Source organism: Oncorhynchus tshawytscha, linkage group LG10 (assembly GCF_018296145.1).
Source record: "Oncorhynchus tshawytscha isolate Ot180627B linkage group LG10, Otsh_v2.0, whole genome shotgun sequence".
NCBI lineage: Eukaryota > Metazoa > Chordata > Actinopteri > Salmoniformes > Salmonidae > Oncorhynchus > Oncorhynchus tshawytscha.
Window position 1 is genome coordinate 58,869,180 of NC_056438.1, and position 18,956 is coordinate 58,888,135.

The 18,956-nt window shown below is 45.6% G+C and overlaps 1 protein-coding gene across 6 annotated transcripts in view; it reads left to right on the forward strand.

Annotated features, from left to right (window-relative positions):
- Positions 1 to 18,956, forward strand: part of LOC112260536 (microtubule-associated protein 4) — a 74,725-nt gene that overhangs the window by 3,863 nt on the left and 51,906 nt on the right. For 5 of the 6 annotated variants that reach the window (XM_024435723.2, XM_024435721.2, XM_024435719.2 and 2 more), the window contains exon 2: positions 8,906 to 9,084. In XM_024435723.2, coding sequence (XP_024291491.1) covers positions 8,910 to 9,084 — 175 coding nt within the window. In that variant the 5' untranslated portion in view covers positions 8,906 to 8,909. Of the gene's footprint in view, positions 1 to 5,272; positions 5,377 to 8,905; positions 9,085 to 18,956 lie in introns of those variants that run through there. The other variant, XM_042328799.1, reaches the window with a different exon arrangement.

Sequence of the window (18,956 nt, forward strand, 5' to 3'; positions counted from 1 at the left end):
CTTCAAAAGGGGGGTCATGTGGCCCGCGGACCGCCAGTTGCCCATCCCTGGCCTAATGTATGCCATACAAGAAAATCTCTCTCTCTCAGTCGTCTGGAATGGTGGGATTATAATGCAATCCTCCACAGATTATGGAAGACCGAGCCAGAGGGACTTGGACAGCACAGCAGTGTTTGTCCATCAAAGTTCACAAGCAATGCAGAGGCAAATAACTGCCAGTCAGTCATTCTTTACAGATTGCTATGGTACTATGAGTAGAGATGTGTGGTACAGGGAAAATCATATTGAAGTAGTGATAGTGATATTGAAGTTGGCTTTGCATGAAAGGGATGGAACTTTCTATTTTCAGTAAAACAATCCCCCATTGTGAGAGCACAGTGAGGTAAATCCCAAGTGACACTATATGTTTGTTGTGGGGGGAAGCTCAGTATGCCATGGCGTGCGGTTTCCTTGTCCGCTGCATGGTCTTGGTGTCAGGTCAAGGTCTGCTGATCTGTTGTGATGTCTAGCTTTCCTGTCATAAACCATCCTCATCATCTCCACTGTGAGATGCTGTCCACTGTGATCCAGGAGAACACCAGCCCTCCTCTTTCACAGTGGCCTTGGCCTCCCAACACCAGAGAGCTTAACATTAGATGTGTGAGGGTGCAGTATGAGGAGGGCTGGGAGCCAGGGCCTTTGAGAAGAATCCAAATGAGTAGAATGTGATGTCATCCCCATTGGATGTCACTATGGCTCAGGCTGAAGATGGGTTCTTTGGAGAAATATTTCCTAGATGACTGATGTCGAGGACTTGTTTAGTTAGGTGGATTACACACTTGTTACTCAAATCAAATCAAATTTTATGGCGTAGGCAAGATGCAGTAGATGGTATAGAGTACAGTATATACATATGAGATGAGTAGTGTAGAGTATGTAAACATTATATAAAGTGGCATAGTTTAAAGGGACTAGTGATACATTTATTACATCCAAATTGTAATTATTAAAGTGGCTAGAGATGAGTCAATATGTTGGCAGCAGCCACTCAATGTTAGTGATGGCTGTTTAACAGTCATTGCTAGTGTCACAGTGAATAATAGAGGAGTTGTAACATTGCAATACATTTTGAAATGCTGTACCTTCTTGTCATGATGAGTGTTATGAATCTAACATGATTGTGAGTTTTTAACGTGAAAGCTAGACTAGGACTGGTAATTGCCAAGAGGAACATGTGAGTGTGAATGAGAAAGTAAAATCCATCACTATGCATAAAGGACCAGGTCAGTAACCACAAGGTCAGGGACAATGCACAGTCAGGTAGCTGTCACACACACTCCTCACAACCATTCCTCATGCGTGTCGATTTAGATGAGTGTTCACAAACTGGTGGTAAATACAGACCTCACCACTGTGCTCTGACTGAGTGACTGAGTGACTGTTTTCAGGGACTGTGTGTGTCTCCCCTGAGAGGACGAAACAGGGTGACAAAGCATTATATCAGCAGTAACCAGAGCTGGTGCCCATCATGCATGAGAGAGACATAAAAACGCAGACGAACACTAGGAGACCTGGCAACGCTTTTAACACATTATGGCATGGTTTCCCAAACTCGGTTATGGGGCCCCCTGGGTGCACATTTTGGTTTTTGCCCTAGCACTAAACAGCTGATTAAAGTAATAAAATATTGATGATGAGTTGGTTATTTGAATCAGCTGTGTTGTGCTAGGGCAAAAACCAAAAGGTGCACCCAGAGGGGCCCCAGGACCGGGTTTGGGAAACCCTGCTGATTTAAGGATCATCTGAGATTAACCAGCACAAAATAAGAGATAGATTAACCATAACTGGCTGACTACTGTTTATGCCCTGACATTAAACTGCCTGTTGGGTCAGAGAGCTAGACCCCTCACTTAAAGTTGTACAATGCGGAAATCGCTCCACCATTTCCTGGTTGCTAAAATGTCAGTTTATGTGACAATACAAGCAAGTATAGTGTAGAGAATCATTGTACTATCTAAACCGCTGTGATATATATTTTCCATCACCAAAAATATTGTATTTTCAGCTGTTTGAAGCTGGTGAACAAAACCGAGAGTAAAAGATGCAAAAACTAAATTTAGGAACAGGAACCATAGAAATAGCGCACATAGAAAATATCTACTGCTTCTTAGACTTGCTTTCAACGAGAATGACAGATCCATAACTCACATTTTTATGTGAATTTGGTCAGGTCCCTAAAAAGTGGCATATCCCAGTTTTAAAATAACAGCACAGCAATTATAGAGATTAACTGCTGTGTAAATAACCCACAAGGTAAAACAAAAGGTGGAAACATATTAAAAAGGCCATTTGGCCAGAGAGATAGTGACTAGTGATCTTTCACTCTGTGCTCTGTCACTGATGATATATATCACTGTTATGGTCCACTGTTATGGTCCACTGAGTCTGCAGTGTTTCCCCTATATAAATCGTGGCTACCACTTAGTACTGAGTGATTAGTGCTGTTTCGGTTCAGTTTCGGTTTTTATAATGTAGATGTATAGATGTAGACCATTGGGGGCTGCTGAGGGGAGGACAGCTCATAATAATTGCTGGAACAGAGCGATTGAAATGGCATCAAACCATGTGTTTGATGTATTTGATACCATTCCACTAATTTCTCTACAGCCATAACCATGCGCCCGTCCTGCCCAATTAAGGTGCCATCATCCTTCTGTGATGTAGACATAACTAATGCTGAATGGCCAATAGTACTTTAATCAGGTGACTCATACTACTGTAATAACTTCTTCAATTCAAATCAGTGTGGAAACACCTGTGAACGAACCTAGTGCAGTGGATCAAAGGTCTGTAGGTGGGTGTAGTTATGTTAGTCATCTAGTGTCGGCAGTTAAGAGGTTAGCTGATACGTACAGTATCTGTCAATATAGTGACTGAAAGTGGGTGAGTACAGTACTTCTATTGCTGTGTGAACTACTGGATCAATATGCATTTTACGGTTATATGGGGGAAATACAATATGGCAATGTGAGAGGGGGGGAGAGGCTTACTGAGGGCATTTTGTGTAAACAGAACCCCCCGAACAAGGCTGTTGTTTTGGATTGTAGGATAAAGCCGGGGATCCCCTGCCAAGCTGCTGGCCTAGGCACACTTTGTGTGTTACTCTGTACTGTCAGTGTGTTAGGCAATGCTGTGTGTTACAGTAAACCTGCTGTGGTTTTTGGGATGATTGCGTGACAGACAGAGGGGGGATTTAGTGAATATAATATAACAGGGCCTGGCTGCATGTGGAAGTGGGGACTAGGGTTGACTCTAGCTAGCACTAATCCCCATGCAGCAGAAACAGCTGGGTCTCTCAGGCTTTTACACTCAATCAGAGCATAAAGCAGAATTATGCTCCTTTATGTTAAATAGGAAATTGCACTCAAAGTTGCACTCAACTGGGAAGCTCTACATCAAATCTAATCAAAGTTTATTTGTCACGAGCGCCGAATACAACAGGTATAGTAGACCTTACAGTGAAACTCTTACTTACAAGCCCTAACCAACAGTGCAATTTAAGTAAAAAAAACAAAGGTATTAGGTAAAAAAGAGACAAGTAAAGAAATATAAAAAAAAACAGTAAAATAACAGTAGCGAGGCTATATACAGGTGGTACTGTTACAGAGTCAATAGGTGGGGGCACCGGTTGGTCGGGCTAATTGAGGTAATATGTACATAGGTAGGTATAGTTAAAGTGACTATGCATAGACGATAAACAGAAAGTAGCAGTAGCAGGGGTTGGTGGGTGGGAGGTGTCGGGACACAATGCAAATAGTCCGGGTAGCCATTTGATTACCTGTTCAGGAGTCTTATGGCTTGGGGGTAAAATCTGTTGAGAAACCTTTTGGTCCTAGACTTGGCGCTCCTGTACCGCTTGCCATGCGGTAGCAGAGAGAATAGTCTATGACAGGGGTGGCTGTGGTCTTTGACAATTTTTTGGGGCCTTCCTCTGACACCGCCTGGTGTAGAGGTCCTGGATGGCAGGCACCTTAGCCCCAGTGATGCACTGGGCTGTACACACTACCCTCTGTAGTGCATTTCCGTCAGAGGCCGAGCAGTTGCCGTACCAGGCAGTGATGCAACCAGTCAGGATGCTCTCGATGTTTCAGTTGTAGAACCTTTTGAGGATCTGATGATCCATGCCAAATCTTTTCAATCTCCTGAGGGGGAATAGGTTTTGTTGTGCCCTCTTTACGACTGTCTTTGTGTGTTTGGACCATTCTAGTTTGTTGGTGACTGAACACGCATCCCTGAGGGGCTCCAGTGTTGAGGATCATTGTGGCGGATGTGTTGCTACCTACCCTCACTGGGGGCAGCCTGTCAGGAAGTCCAGAATCCAGTTTCAGAGGGAGATGTTTAGTCCCAGGATCCTTAGTTTAGTGATGAGCTTTGAGGACAATATGGTGTCGAACACTGAGCTGTAGTCAATTAATACCATTCTCATGTAGGTTTTCCTTTGTCCAGGTGGGAAAGGGCAGTGTGGAGTGCAATAGAGATTGCATGTTCTGTTTGAGCGGTATGCAAATTGGAGTGGGTCTAGGGTAGCAGTCAGACTGGGGGATGTAGCAGTCAGACTGGGGGATGTAGCAGTCAGACTGGGGGATGTAGCAGTCAGACTGGGAGATGTAGCAGTCAGACTGGGGATGTAGCAGTCAGACTGGGGGATGTAGCAGTCAGACTGGGGGATGTAGCAGTCAGACTGAGGGATGTAGCAGTCAGACTGGGGGATGTAGCAGTCAGACTGGGAGATGTAGCAGTCAGACTGGGGGATGTAGCAGTCAGACTGGGGGATGTAGCAGTCAGACTGGGGGATGTAGCAGTCCAGAACCTAATCATGTGATGAGGTAAGACAATGATGTGTGGCAGATAGAATGTTGTACCACTAAATGTATACTACAAAATGTACTGTCACAACCTATTTAATACTAATGCTTGAATAATTGTATTTCTCCTTTTTTTGTTTGCTTTTATTTTTCTGTGTTTTATTTTTGTGTTATTTTTATTCATGTTTATGTTATGATTTGTCCGCTCTTCTCCCAACCATAGGGAAGAGATGGGATGGGGGGTAGTGGGTGGGTGGATGGGCATGAAAAGATTGTTCCTGTATTATGAATTACTGTTCCTGTTACTAAATATTGTTATTGTGCGGGAATAATTGTAATGAATGGAGTTACCTTCAAAGGGAAGTTAGAGGTAGAGAGAACTCTCTTTGAATGAAAAAAAAATGTATATAGAAGGGAAAAGGCTTCTGAAACAGTCTAAATTCAGGGTTCATTAGAAGAGAGAAAATACAGCCTAATTGATTGAATGGGGGTCAGAGAACATAAAGGATTGAAGAGATGAAAGACTGATATGGTAAGCAGAACTTTTAAAGGAAGAGGGGTATAACATGAAATACAGCACAGTAGATTAAGATTTGGAGGTGGAGATTGAGTTCAGAAAGAGGGGGGTCGTTCTACTCTTCGAAAAGAGTACCCCTTTGATATTTTAGGTATAAATTGTGCACCAATATCGAATTTTAAAAGCCTTTTATATTAAATGAAATTAACTTTAATATAGACCACATGCAAAATTCAATAAATCTAGTGATTCATTTATCAGTCCCTCACTTTATGGTCAACCCTGTTACGTGAACTGAACTGAACTTTTAATATGATGAAACTATTCCTTTTCAAAAGTTATTTTCAAAAGAAACATTGAACATCTAATAGTCAAATCATAGTGTAAAAGCAGGTGAGCTGGGTATACCCTTTTTGTCACATTTCTGGTGTTTGTGGTGTAAAACTGAAAGGATTGAGCATAACACATCAACTCTGTTACCCATAGATAGACAGGCTGGAAATGTTTTAACAATTTAATTTGTTTTGTGGTGTAAAACTGAAAGAATTGAGCATAACACGTCAACTCTGTTACCCATAGATAGACAGGCTGGAAATGTTTTAACAATTTCTGGTGTTTTGTGGTGTAAAACTGAAAGGATTGAGCATAACACGTCAACTCTGTTACCCATAGATAGACAGGCTGGAAATGTTTTAACAATTTCATTTGTTTTGTGAAGCCCCTCCCTGTTACAGACAACTAGTTTCCATTCTTCCTCTCACAAGGGAATGTTTGGCTGATTTAAGATGAAATCGTCAATGCTGTTACTGTCAACCCTGTTACATTATTTGGCACTTAGTGGGCACTTACTGAACTCTTTATTTAACCTCTTTATTACAGAATGTTAAAACTTGTGAAACATTTTATTTTTCAAATTTACACTACCCAAAAAGTACTCAGTTGATGGAGCGACACAGGGACATTAATCTGATGATTGTATGCATCTTTCCTACATTGGAATGGATGCACAAACGCTGAGCTGTGATTTAGCTATTTTATTAACTGCTGTGGTCCTGCCTGAATGTGTGCTTGTTTGCCGCGTTTTGACAGTGAATTTTGATGAGTTTTATGTGTGTCACGCAGTATTTTCTCTCTCCTAGGAGCTGCTACAAAGTGTGTCAATGTAGTGATCTGACTATTCCTACTGTACTTAGTGTGGCTGCTCCTTAAACAATGGGGCACAGTTTCAACCATGGCCAACAAACACTGTACACACTCAAATCTGCAGGCTGGTGCACAATAGCAGCATGGAGATACTTGTTTGAGTGTGTTTGTGTGTGCCTGTGTGTTTGTGGATGTGTGTGTTTGTGTCGTGTCCGGAGAGTGATCGCTTGTTCATGTGTGAAGGAAGAGAGCGTGATGAGTGGAGGGGACGGAGGAAAAAAGGATGAAGATCTGGGTGTGCATGTCTATCTGTGTGGCCGTGAGTGTGAGGAGTTCCACTGATAGACCATTTGTGTAGAGCAGCTCTCAACGTATGTATTAGTTTCGCTGTCTTTCTCACAAAGATAAACTCATTATGAGGAGTAAATTGTGCATTGTGAAGAGAGGAGAATGTCCTCCCTCTTTAAAGCGAGCTTGGATGCTTCTATCCCCTACTGCACTGTAGCACGCAGGGCTGGATCACTTAAGGCAAAGAAATGCGTGCGGTTTTGCAACAAAGTAGCAATAGCTACCCTCTTTTACAATAATTTGAAATTATAATCCATGGTAATTCATTAAATGAATAACTTCCACGGTTTAGACAGTGAACCCTTCAGGTTCCTTGCATAGGCGTAGTGAGTACTCCATTCATTGGTTACTGTACTGTATGTGTTCAGTACACCCGAATGGCTTCTCCGCCTTTTGAGACACAGTGGTGGGGTTCCAGGTCATCTTTATTGCACTGCTTAGGCTATCAGATCTAACAGCAGCTGGAAACCACTTTCATATGATAGCATATTGCAGTCTTCTGCACAGCGCCAAAAACAATGCCCTGGAACGTGGCCAGTAACTGGCTTTGATTACACAGCTGCTGGTCGGAACCACCTCTCTCAAAGGGAAGCGCTCTGGAACGACATCTGATGCCTCACCTGGTGCAGGTTAACGACAGAACATGCCTTATTAGTCTCAGGTGTGTGTCTGCTCTTATCTCAGACAGCGTCTCACTCTTACAACTCCACCTCAACCATGCTGATTTCATTACGATTACAACACTCTCGTCCAAGAAGTCTAATTTCCAGGTTCATCGGAACACTGACACCCTTTTATATCAAACTAGGAACACTCTTCCATGCATGTGGTTCACACAGAGTTTGATGCTGTTACTCACCTGAAGTGTTTATAATTGACCCATTTACTACAGTGTTGTGACCCAGGGAGAAATTAGTCATCAATGAATGATGTTATATGCTGTCAAACCAGTGGAAATATGACTACCCAATTTATGTCAACATCAAGTAATATCTGTGTGATATCTTTGCAACTATGCAATAATGCAACACAAATAACGCAACACTTTCAGTGTTGCATAATTGTTGTTACTGTACCAAAAATAAGATAGAATATGTCTCCAACCATGAAAAGGCCAAATATTGGTTTATTGGTAGGACCAGATGGCCAACAATAAAACACACACAGACACATATAGCAGAGAGGAGCAGTGATATCTTATGAAAATAACTAAAGAAGCCAAACTGAGCTTGGCCCCACTAAGTGAGCTGCATGGCACTGCAGCAAACTTTCATAATAGTGGCACATGAAGGAGGCAATGCTAGCTGTGAGAGGAGAGAGCAGAGCATGACTCTGTCAGTAGCTGATCACTACGGTGGTCTTTACTTAACAGGCAGATAGTGCCCTGTGAGAAATTAGAGCAATGCAAAAACCACAGCATGACAACTTGTCTGTTGGCCTGAATAGGCCTAGTTTATAATGTGTTCTGCAGTGGTGGTGGGTACTAATGTAGGGTCAGGACAGCTAGCTGCAGTGGGAGGAAGAGGATGTGGGAGAGACTGCAGGAGGAGACTGTCCCCGATTATGGTGACATCGTTCATTAATATCTTTTACGGTTCCAGACATTTTTTGATTTTACATGGACTCTGTTCTGGTTTCTTCCCAGAGCCACTGTGTCTAGTTTAACAACATGTAGACCCATGCGTTTTGGCTAGCAATAACCCAGTCTTATGTCAAACCCTGTTCTTATTGTGGGCTGGGGGATGGTGTCTGTCAGCTAGGCTATATCCCCCACTGGGAGATTACCTTTTGGCCTAAATACCCCCCCATGTTAAAGAGGCAGTGGTTTGTCTGCTGCTGGATTTAGTAGGGTGCACATATGGTGACAACCATTAGCCAAGATCAGCCATCAATATGAACTTTGATTGGTGGGCCTGAAAACAAGTATGCAGTTGTGGAGGAATGCAGTATTGGTTTAGCACCAAATATTGTACTGATGGATGATGATAATAATGTGTATGATGATGATGCTGATGACCTGTGACCTCTAACCTCTGTGGTCTCTCCCTTTCAGGATAATGGACCTAAGCTTGCATGACACTCTCACGGATGGGGCGCCTAAGTCAGGACCGGACAGCCTGGTGAGGAGGGACTTCATGGCCTCCCTTGAGAAAGAAACTTTTGATGACAAAGTGGGCGAGACTGTAGGAAAGACTGACTACCGCCCTCTGCTGGATGGAAAGGATGGGAAAGGTAAGCAGAGACAATCCAGTGAGAGGATTTTTCTGGTTGTTTTACTCAGCAAAGGCAAACATTGTGATGTATAGCTGGATGGCAGCTGCTTGCCTTACAGCTGAAATCCCTTCCCCCAATGTAATCCTTTGTATCTATGCAGATGATCCATATCTCATGTAAGCATACAAAATAACATATACATATGCTATTTTTATATACTGTGTGTACAGTATAGTATGTATATTGTGTAAGTGAATGTGTTGAATCATGGAGAGAGCGGAGACCTAAGGGACAGAGGAACCAGGCCAGACAATGTTCAGGAACAGAACCACTCCCATCCAGCTCCTGCTATTTACTCTGCTCTCTTCCTGCCACAGCTCAGGCTGCATGAATACTGTCTGATTTTAAACAAGTATGTGTGTGTGTGTGTGTGTGTGTGTGTGTGTGTGTGTGTGTGTGTGTGTGTGTGTGTGTGTGTGTGTGTGTGTGTGTGTGTGTGTGTGTGTGTGTAGGGACAATGTCTATATACAGTGCATTCGGAAAGTTTTCAGACCCCTTAATTTTTCCCACATTTTGTTAAATACAGCCATATTCTAAAATGGATTAAATCAAATCTACACACAATACCCCATAATAACAATGCGAAAACTTTTTTATTTTTATTATTGCAAGTTTATTAAACCTAAAAACAGAAATACCTTATTTACATAAGTATTAAGACAATTTGGCTATGAGACTCCAAATTGAGCTCAGGTGCAACCTGTTTCCATTGATCATCCTTGAGCTGTTTCTACAACTTGATTGGAGTCCACTTGTGGTAAATTCTATTGATTGGACATGATTTGGAAAGGCACACACCTGTCTATTTAAGGTTCCATAGTTGACCGTGCATGTTAGAGCAAAATCCAAGCCATGAGGTCGAAAGAATTGTCCGTAGAGCTCTGAGACAGGATTATGTCGAGGCACAGATCTGGAGAAGGGTACCAAAACATTTCTTTGGCATTAAAGGTCCACAAGAACACAGTGGCCTCCAGCATTCTTAAATTGAAGACGTTTGTACTGACTCTAAAGGGTCTGAATACTTATCTAAATTTGATTTTTCAGTTTTTTGTTTTTAATACATTTCTGTACCTGTTTTTTCTTTGTAATCATTGTGATATTTTGTGTAGATTGATAAGAGAAAAAAAACATTTAATCCATTTTAGAATAAGGCTGTAACTTTACAATATGTGGAAAAGGTCAAGGGGTCTGAATACTTTCCGAATGCATTGTAAAAACGAGTCATTGCAGTCATTGGGATCTCTGTGATTCAGTGGTAATGTGCACTGATGTTATTATGATTGGGTTTCTTGGGTGGCAACTTCCCCCTGACTCACTGAGAGAAAAAAAATGGCTACTGGAAAAGTCCTGTGTTTGTTTCCCTCTGCCAAGAAAGTATTTCACAGTTCATGAGAACTGTCATGAGCATGAGGGGAAATTCACTCCTTTGGGCCATACTGTCACTGTTGTTCACCCTCAAATTTAGTTGTTTATTGTGAAGTATGGGGATAGCTGAATTATCCGCTTTTGGCTATGTTGGATGGCAATTGGTCTTTTAGCCCCAGAGTAAAATAGCTAATTTGCACAGAAATAACAACAGAGAAACTGAGAAAAAAAATGTAAGAACAAAAAGTTCAGTGAATGAAGATTCTGTTTTATAGCTATACAATTGGACAACGCTGCTTCTCACAGTAACAGTAGATGAACCAAATATGACAGAATATGATAAAGCTCATATGTACAGTGATTAGTGGTCTGGTCTAAAAAATATCCCAATGCCCCAGGGCATTGATTGGGGATACTGCCCTGTGTAGGGTGCCGTCTTTCGGATGGGACGTTAAACGGGTGTCCTGACTCTCTGAGGTCATTAAAGATCCCATGGCACTTATCGTAAGAGTAGGTGTGTTAACCCCGGTGTCCTGACTCTCTGAGGTCATTAAAGATCCCATGGCACTTATCGTAAGAGTAGGGGTGTTAACCCCGGTGTCCTGGCTAAATTCCCAATCCGGCCCTCAAACCATCACGGTCACCTAATAATCCCCAGTTTACAATTGGCTCATTCATCCCCTTCCTCTCCCCTGTAACTATTCCCCAGGTCGTTGCTGTAAATGAGAACGTGTTCTCAGTCAACTTACCTGGTAAAATAACGGATAAATAAAAAATGAATAAAAATAAAATAAATTAGTCTCCTCCACTCCAGATAGTATCCTTTCTCCCAAGCAGTTATTTCAGATCCAGCCCTCTAACCACAGACATGGTCTCATTATACCGCAGACTGACAGCACTCCCAGCGCCAAAAGCACTCCTACTCTCTACCTCTCTGGAATGGGTCCTATGTGTAGCTGGTAGTCAGGCGCAGGACAGCAGATATGAGTAATCAACGTACTTTTACTCAAAATAACAAATATACAAAGTAACAAATACACGCACACCATGACAGACCGAAAATACAATAAACAATCACTCACAAAAAACCATGGGGGAACAGAGGGTTAAATAATGAACAAGTAATTGTGGGATTGAAATCAGGTGTGTAAAACAAAGACAAACAAATGGAAAATGAAAAATGGATCGTCAGTGGCTAGAAGGACGGTGACGTTGACCGCCGAACACCACCCGAAAATGCAGAGGGACCGACTTTGGCGCAAGTCGTGACACTCTCTCTTTCTCTACCTCTCTCTGGCTCCAGCCGCGTGCCAACACCGACATCAGGGACGACCCGGAGGATGAGGCGCAGGGCGATCCGGATGGAGACAGTGGAAATCCCGCAGCAACGAAGGGTCCAGGACGTCCTCCACCGGCACCCAGCATCTCTCCTCTGGACCGTACCCCTCCCACTCCACGACGTACTGAGACCCCTCGCCCGACGCCTTGAGTCCAGGATAGCTCGAACAGCATACGCCGGGGCCCCCTCCATGTCCAGAGGGGGCGGAGGAACCTCCCGCACCTCAGCTTCCTGGAGTTGATCAGCCAACATCGGCCTAAGGAGAGACACATGGAATGAGGGATTAATACGATAATTTGGGGATTAATACGATAAAACTCCTCAGGACTTTTAATGGCCCCACAAACCACAAACCCAGCTTCTGGCAGGGCAGGCGGAGGGGGAGGTTTCAGGTCGAGAGCCAGACCCGGTCCCCCGGTGCAAACACCGGGGCCTCGCTGCAGTGGTGGTCAGCGCCCTCTTTTTGCCCGTTGTAGGTGTACATGGGCGGCGTCCCAGGTCTCCTCCAAGCGCTTGAACCATTCGTCCAACGGAGCTTCGATCTGGCTCTTGATGCCACTGTGCCAGAACCGGCTGATATCCCAGTATGCACTGGAAAGGAGAGAGGTTAGTGGAGGAGTGGCGGAGTGAGTTTTGGGCTATCTCTGCCCAGGGGATGAACAGCGCCCACTCCCCCGGCCGGTCCTGGCAATATGACCGCAGAAACCTACCCACATCCTGGTTTATTCTCTCCACCTGCCCGTTACTCTCGGGGTGAAAACCGGAGGTGAGGCTGACCGAGACCCCCAGACGTTCCATGAATGCTCTCCAGACCCTGGACGTGAACTGGGGACCTCGATCAGAGACTATGTCTTCAGGAACCCCGTAGTGCCGGAAGACATGAGTGAACAGGGCCTCCGCCGTCTGTAGGGCCGTAGGGAGACCGGGCAAAGGGAGGAGACAGCAGGACTTAGAAAACCGATCTACAATGACCAGGATCGTGGTGTTCCCCTGTGAGGGAGGAAGATCCGTCAGGATATCCACTGACAGGTGCGACCACGGCCGTTGGGGCTGTAATTTCCCTCTGGGCAGTTGCCTGGGAGCCTTGCACTGGGCGCACACCGAGCAGGAGGAAACATAGACCCTCATGTACTTGGCCAAGGTGGGCCACCAGTACTTCCCACTAAGACAACGCACCGTCCGCCCGATGCCGTAATGACCAGAGGAGGGTGACGTATGGGCCCAATAGAACAAACGGTCGCAGACAGCAGACGGAACGTACAGGCGCCCAGCTGGACACTGGGGGGGGAGTGGGCTCTGTGCGTAACGCCCGCTCGATGTCCGCGTCCAGCTCCCACACCACCGGTGCCACCAGGCAAGAGGCCGGAAGTATGGGAGTGTGATCCATGGACCCCTCCTCTGTGTCATACATCCGGGACAGTGCATCTGCCTTAGCGTTCTGGGAACCTGGTCTGTAGGATAGGGTGAAAACAAAACGGGTAAAGAATATAGCCCACCTTGCCTGGCGAGGTTTCAGTCTCCTCGCCGCCCAGATGTACTCCAGATTGCGGTGGTCAGTCCAGATGAGAAAAGGGTGCTTAGCCCCCTCAAGCCAATGTCTCCTCGCCGACAAGGCCTTGACAACAGCCAACAACTCCCGGTCCCCCACATCATAGTGTTGCTCCGCTGGGCTGAGCTTTTTTGAAAAGAAGGCATGGGGCAGAGCTTTGGTGGCTTGCCCAAGCGCTGAGAGAGCACGGCTCCTATCCCAGCCTCGGACGCGTCCACCTCCACTATGAACGCCAAAGAGGGATCCGGATGAGCCAGCACGGGAGCCCAGGTAAACAGAGCCTTCAGGTGACCAAAAGCCCTGTCCGCCTCAGCCGAACACTGCAGCCGCACCGGTCCTCCCTTCAACAGTGAGGTAATGGGAGCTGCTACCTGACCAAACCCCCGGGTAAACCTCCGGTAGTAGTTGACAAACCCAAGAAGCCGCTGCACTTCCTTTACCGTGGTGGGAGTAGGCCAATTACGCACGGCTGAAATGCGGTCACTCTCCATCTCCACCCCTGACGTGGAAATGCGGTACCCTAAGAAGGAGATGGACTGTTGGAAGAACAGACATTTCTCAGCCTTGACGTACAGGTCATGCTCCAACAGTCGACCAAGCACCCTGCGCACAAGGGACACATGCTCGGCGCGTGTAGCAGAGTATATCAGAATGTCATCAATATACACCACTACACCCTGCCCGTGCAGGTCCCGGAAAATCTCGTCAACAGAGGCCTGGAAGACTGATGGAGCATTCATCAACCCGAACCACATGACGAGGTACTCATAGTGCCCTGAGGTGGTACTAAATGCTGTCTTCCACTCGTCCCCCCCCGGATATGCACCAGGTTGTAAGCGATCCTGAGATCCAATTTTGTGAAGAAGCGCACCCCGTGCATTGCCTCGATCGCACTGGCGATGAGAAGCAGTGGGTAGCTGTACCTCACAGTGATCTGATTGATCCCTCGATAGTCAATACACGGGCGCAGACCCCCATCCTTCTTCATCACAAAAAAAAACTTGAGGAGGCAGGTGAAGTGGAGGGCCGAATGTATCCCTGCCCCAGGGATTCGGAGACATGTTTCCATAGCCACCGTCTCCTCCTGTGACAGAGGATACACGTGACTCATGCGTCTACCAGGAGATTTATCGCACAATACCCCCGTCGATGAGGTGGTCATTTAGTCGCCCTCTTCTTACAGAAGGCGAGAGCCAAATCGGCATATTCTGAGGGGATGTGCACGGTGGAGACCTGGTCTGGACTTTCCACCGTAGTCGCACCGATGGAAACCCCCACACACCTCCATGAGCACTCTCGTGACCACCCCTTGAGAGCACACTGTAGCCACGAAATAGTGGGGTCATGATAGGCCAACCAGGGTAAGCCCAGCACCACGGGAAATGCAGGAGAATCAATAATGAAGAGACTGATTCTCTCCTCATGACCCTCCTGCGTAACCATGTCAATGGAGCGGTGGTCTCCGTAATCAGCCCTGACCCTAATGGTCGACTATCTAGGGCGTGCACAGGGAAAGGCATATCTACAGGAACAAGGAGAATCCCTAAACTATGAGCAAATGAACGGTCAATAAAATTCCCAGCTGTACCTGAATCTACTAGTGCCTTATGCTAGGAATGCGGGGAAAACTCAGGAAATGAAATAAACACATACATGTGAGCAACAGGGGTCTCTGGGTGAGCCTGGTGCCGACTCACCTGGGGTGACACAATAGTGCCCTGCTTGCTACCTGAGGAACCCCTCCAGCACCGACCAGCAGTGTGCCCTCTGCGGTCACAGATGGTGCAGGGAATGGCCCCTCCTCCGGTCGCCCTAAGTGCAGCACCTCCCAGCTCCATGGGCGTTGGAGCGGAGGTGCTGGGGGATGGAACTGACAGGTCCTGATCCGAACGTCCGCGGGCAGGTTGTCCAGCCGGATGGACAGGTCCACCAGCTGGTCCAATGTGAGGGTGGTGTCTCTGCAGGCCAACTCCCGACAGACTTCCTCGCGCAGACTGCACCTGTAGTGATCAATCAGGACCCTGTCGTTCCATCCCGCGCTGGCGGCCAGGGTCCGGAAGTCCAAGGCGAAATCCTGCGCGCTCCTCGTCCCCTGCCTCAGGTGGAATAACTTCTATCATCCTCATTATGCAGGTGAACTCTGCATAATGATCCAACGCCGCTTCTCCCTCACACCGTACGGCGTTGGCCCAGTCCAGAGCTTTGTCTGAGAGGCAGGAGACGAGGGCGGACACACTCTCATGCCCCGAAGGAGCCGGGTGGACGGTCGCCAGGTAGAGCTCCAGCTGTAGTAGAAACCCCTGGCATCCGGCAGCCGTCCCATCATACTCCCTCGGGAGCGCGAGTCGAATCCCGCTGGGACCAGGGGATAGAGGGGTGGACAGTGGGACCTGTCTCTCCAAACGATCCATAGTCTGCAGCACGTGATCCATGGCAGTGCCCAGACGTTTCAACATGGTCGCATGCTGCTGAACACGCTCCTCCACTGGAACAGGGAGGGCGTTGGCTCCTGCTGACTCCATTCTTCGGGTGAGTGATTCTGTAATGGGTCCTATGTGTAGCTGGTGTAGAGAGTCAGGCGCAGGACAGCAGATATGAGTAATCAACGTACTTTTATACAAATACACGCACACCATGACAGACCGAAAATACAATAAACAATCACTCACAAAAAAACATGGGGGAACAGAGGGTTAAATAATGAACAAGTAATTGTGGGATTGAAATCAGGTGTGTAAAACAAAGACAAAACAAATGGAAAATTAAAAATGGATCAGCGGTGGCTAGAAGGCCGGTGACGTCGACCGCTGAACGAGGAGAGGGACTGACTTCGGCAGAAGTCGTGACACTCTCTCTTTCTCTACCTCTCTCTGTCTCCCCCTCTCTCTGTTTCTCCCTCTTCCCATCTAGCTGTCTATCCCAGTCTTTGTCCATCTCTCCCACACTCCCTCTCTCTCACTCCCTCTCTCTCTTTGTCTCCCTCTCTCTCTCACTCCCTCTCTCTCTCTTTGTCTCCCCTTGCGTCCTGTCACTTCCAGAAGTGTCAGCCTGGAGACAGGGCAGCGTTAGCATAGCCCTGACTGGAGCGACATCACAGACTCAGCCGTGAACAAGTCAGGAAACAACAACGTCAATTAACACCAAGAACATTAACACCCAGGCTTCTCCTCTGACATCTTGGCAACAACGTTTGCATGTTAATTATCCTGCTCTAAAAACTATCAACATGTACAGGCATATTCAGTCAAAACAAATGATTAAGATTAGGGATGGATTAGGGATAGATTAGAGAAGGTATTCTTTGACCTCTGAGGCTTTATGACCTTTATGTCAATCTGAAGTCATATACTGTTCTCCCAAGTCTTAGACTGTTCTCTCTGCTACTGCACGGCAAGCAGTACCGGAGCGCCAGGTCTAGGACCAAAAGGCTCCTTAACAGCTTCTAACCCCTAGCCATAAGAATGCTGAACAACTAATCAAATGGCCACTCGGACTATTTACATTGACCCCCACCATTGACACCCCTCCCCTTTGTTTTTACTCTGCTGCTACTCACTGTTTATTATCTATGCATAGTCACTTTACAAATTACCTCGACTAACCTGTACCCCCGCACTTTGACTCAGTAACGGTACCCGCTGTATACAACCTCGTTATTGTTATGTAAATGTATTGTGTTACTTTTTGATTGATTAGATTTGATTTACTTTTTGTATATTTAGTAAATATTTGATTAACTCTAGTTCTTGAACTGCATTGTTGGTTAAGGGCTTGTAAGTAAGCAGTTCACGGTAAGGTCTACCTGTTGTATTCGGTGCATGTGACAAATAAAAAATGGTTTTATTTGGAAAAAAAATCTTGATTGACACAGATGTCATTTTTCCCCACACAACCGCTTGACTTAATGATGTCTAATTAAGATCAACCAACATCATTAGGCTACGCTACAGTATGTGGTTTATTTCAGGAGGGCATGCAGAACACTGTGTACAGTGTAGCATGTTGACTAGTGCCAGCAGTGTGCTGCATGATAGGGGCTCAGGGCAGAGCATGTGACTACAGTAAGCTGGAACATCAATAGCAGAAGGAAACAGTGCGGGTGAGCTCATCAAAAAGACTTGTACACACAACACCGGTGTTGGCAGTGCAGATCCGTCTGTGTGTGGGGGTGCTGATGTCAGCATCTCCTCTGTACTGTATGTTGTGATTGATGCTTTTAGAGCAAGACCTCTGGACAACCACTGTGTAGATCAAGGTTTGCCCAAGGAGATATGAGAGCTTTTGCTGCTAATCAGTCACGTACTGTACACTATTCTTCTTGTTTAATACTCCACGTTCGTTCAATACTGTACTTTATCTAACTGATTTAGCTTCTGTTTGATGTCGTCACAATTCTTAGGTTGTCTGATTTGTGGAGTGGCAATTCAACATGCCTTGTTGCTTGAACTGAAGCCACGCTACCTTGACATTGAAGGAGGAAAACATATATTTGTATGTAAAATGTCAGTGGAAAATACACACAGTAATCGATTGATATACTAACTTCTATCATCCTATCATGTCAGGATGGGCACTATTACTCCATCTTGTCTGCAGTGTTCGGAAGTATACTGGCCGTGGAGCCTCTTACAGCACCTGTGCTCCTTTTTCCTGTCATTGCATGAGATTCAACCCATGTTTTTATTATGCAGTGCTATCACATGTATCTCATACTGAACTCTCCTTGACCCACACAAAGGCATTGCTATTTTCATCAATCATTAAAAGCCTTCCCAGAATCTTCCCCACACCCACTTCTCCCATCCCCCAATGTCCTTCAATCCCAAAGTCATTGGTTGGTTACTTTGGAGATTGTCATGTAGAATTGGATCCTTTGATGTGGCTATCCCCTTCATCTGTTTGTAGTAAAGATAAAGGATTGTTGATGCTCATCATGTCGAACAGCAACCCAAAATGAGAGAAACCCATACATGTACAGAGGAGGGAATTCAGAACAGCTCATCTCACTGTACAGTATTCATATTTTCTTTCTGGGAAATTATGCTGTTTTCTCTTTTAGCTACACAAATAATCCCATAAGCGGTGAACAGATTTTTATGCAGCTGAAAGACGCCTATCATGGTGAGGAGGCTGAAGCTGGGTAGGCCTGCCAAATGGTTGTGTGGTACTGGAGAGGTTTGGCGTGGTACTGGACAAGCTGAGTGCATATCAACCCCACAGGGACCGGCTGAGGATGGGGCTGATTCCCTGTCAGGCGATAGAGGAGGATGAACTTTATCAGCTCTCTGGCCTCTTAGAAATAGCCCTCAAACAATGTCTTAGAAATGAGAAATAGTTCTCGAACAATGTCTTAGAACTGAGAAATAGTTCTCGAACAATTTCTTAGAAATGGGAAATAGTTCTCGAACAATGTCTTAGGTAAGCTAATTTCTATGTGTTATTTACCTACAGGCTATACCATAACAACTAGTATTAGTTAATTACTTGTGCATTCAATGTGGGTGTTAACTCATTAGTCACAGAACGGGCAGTAGGTATCCTAGTTGTTAGAGCATTGGGCCAGTAAACGAAAGGTTG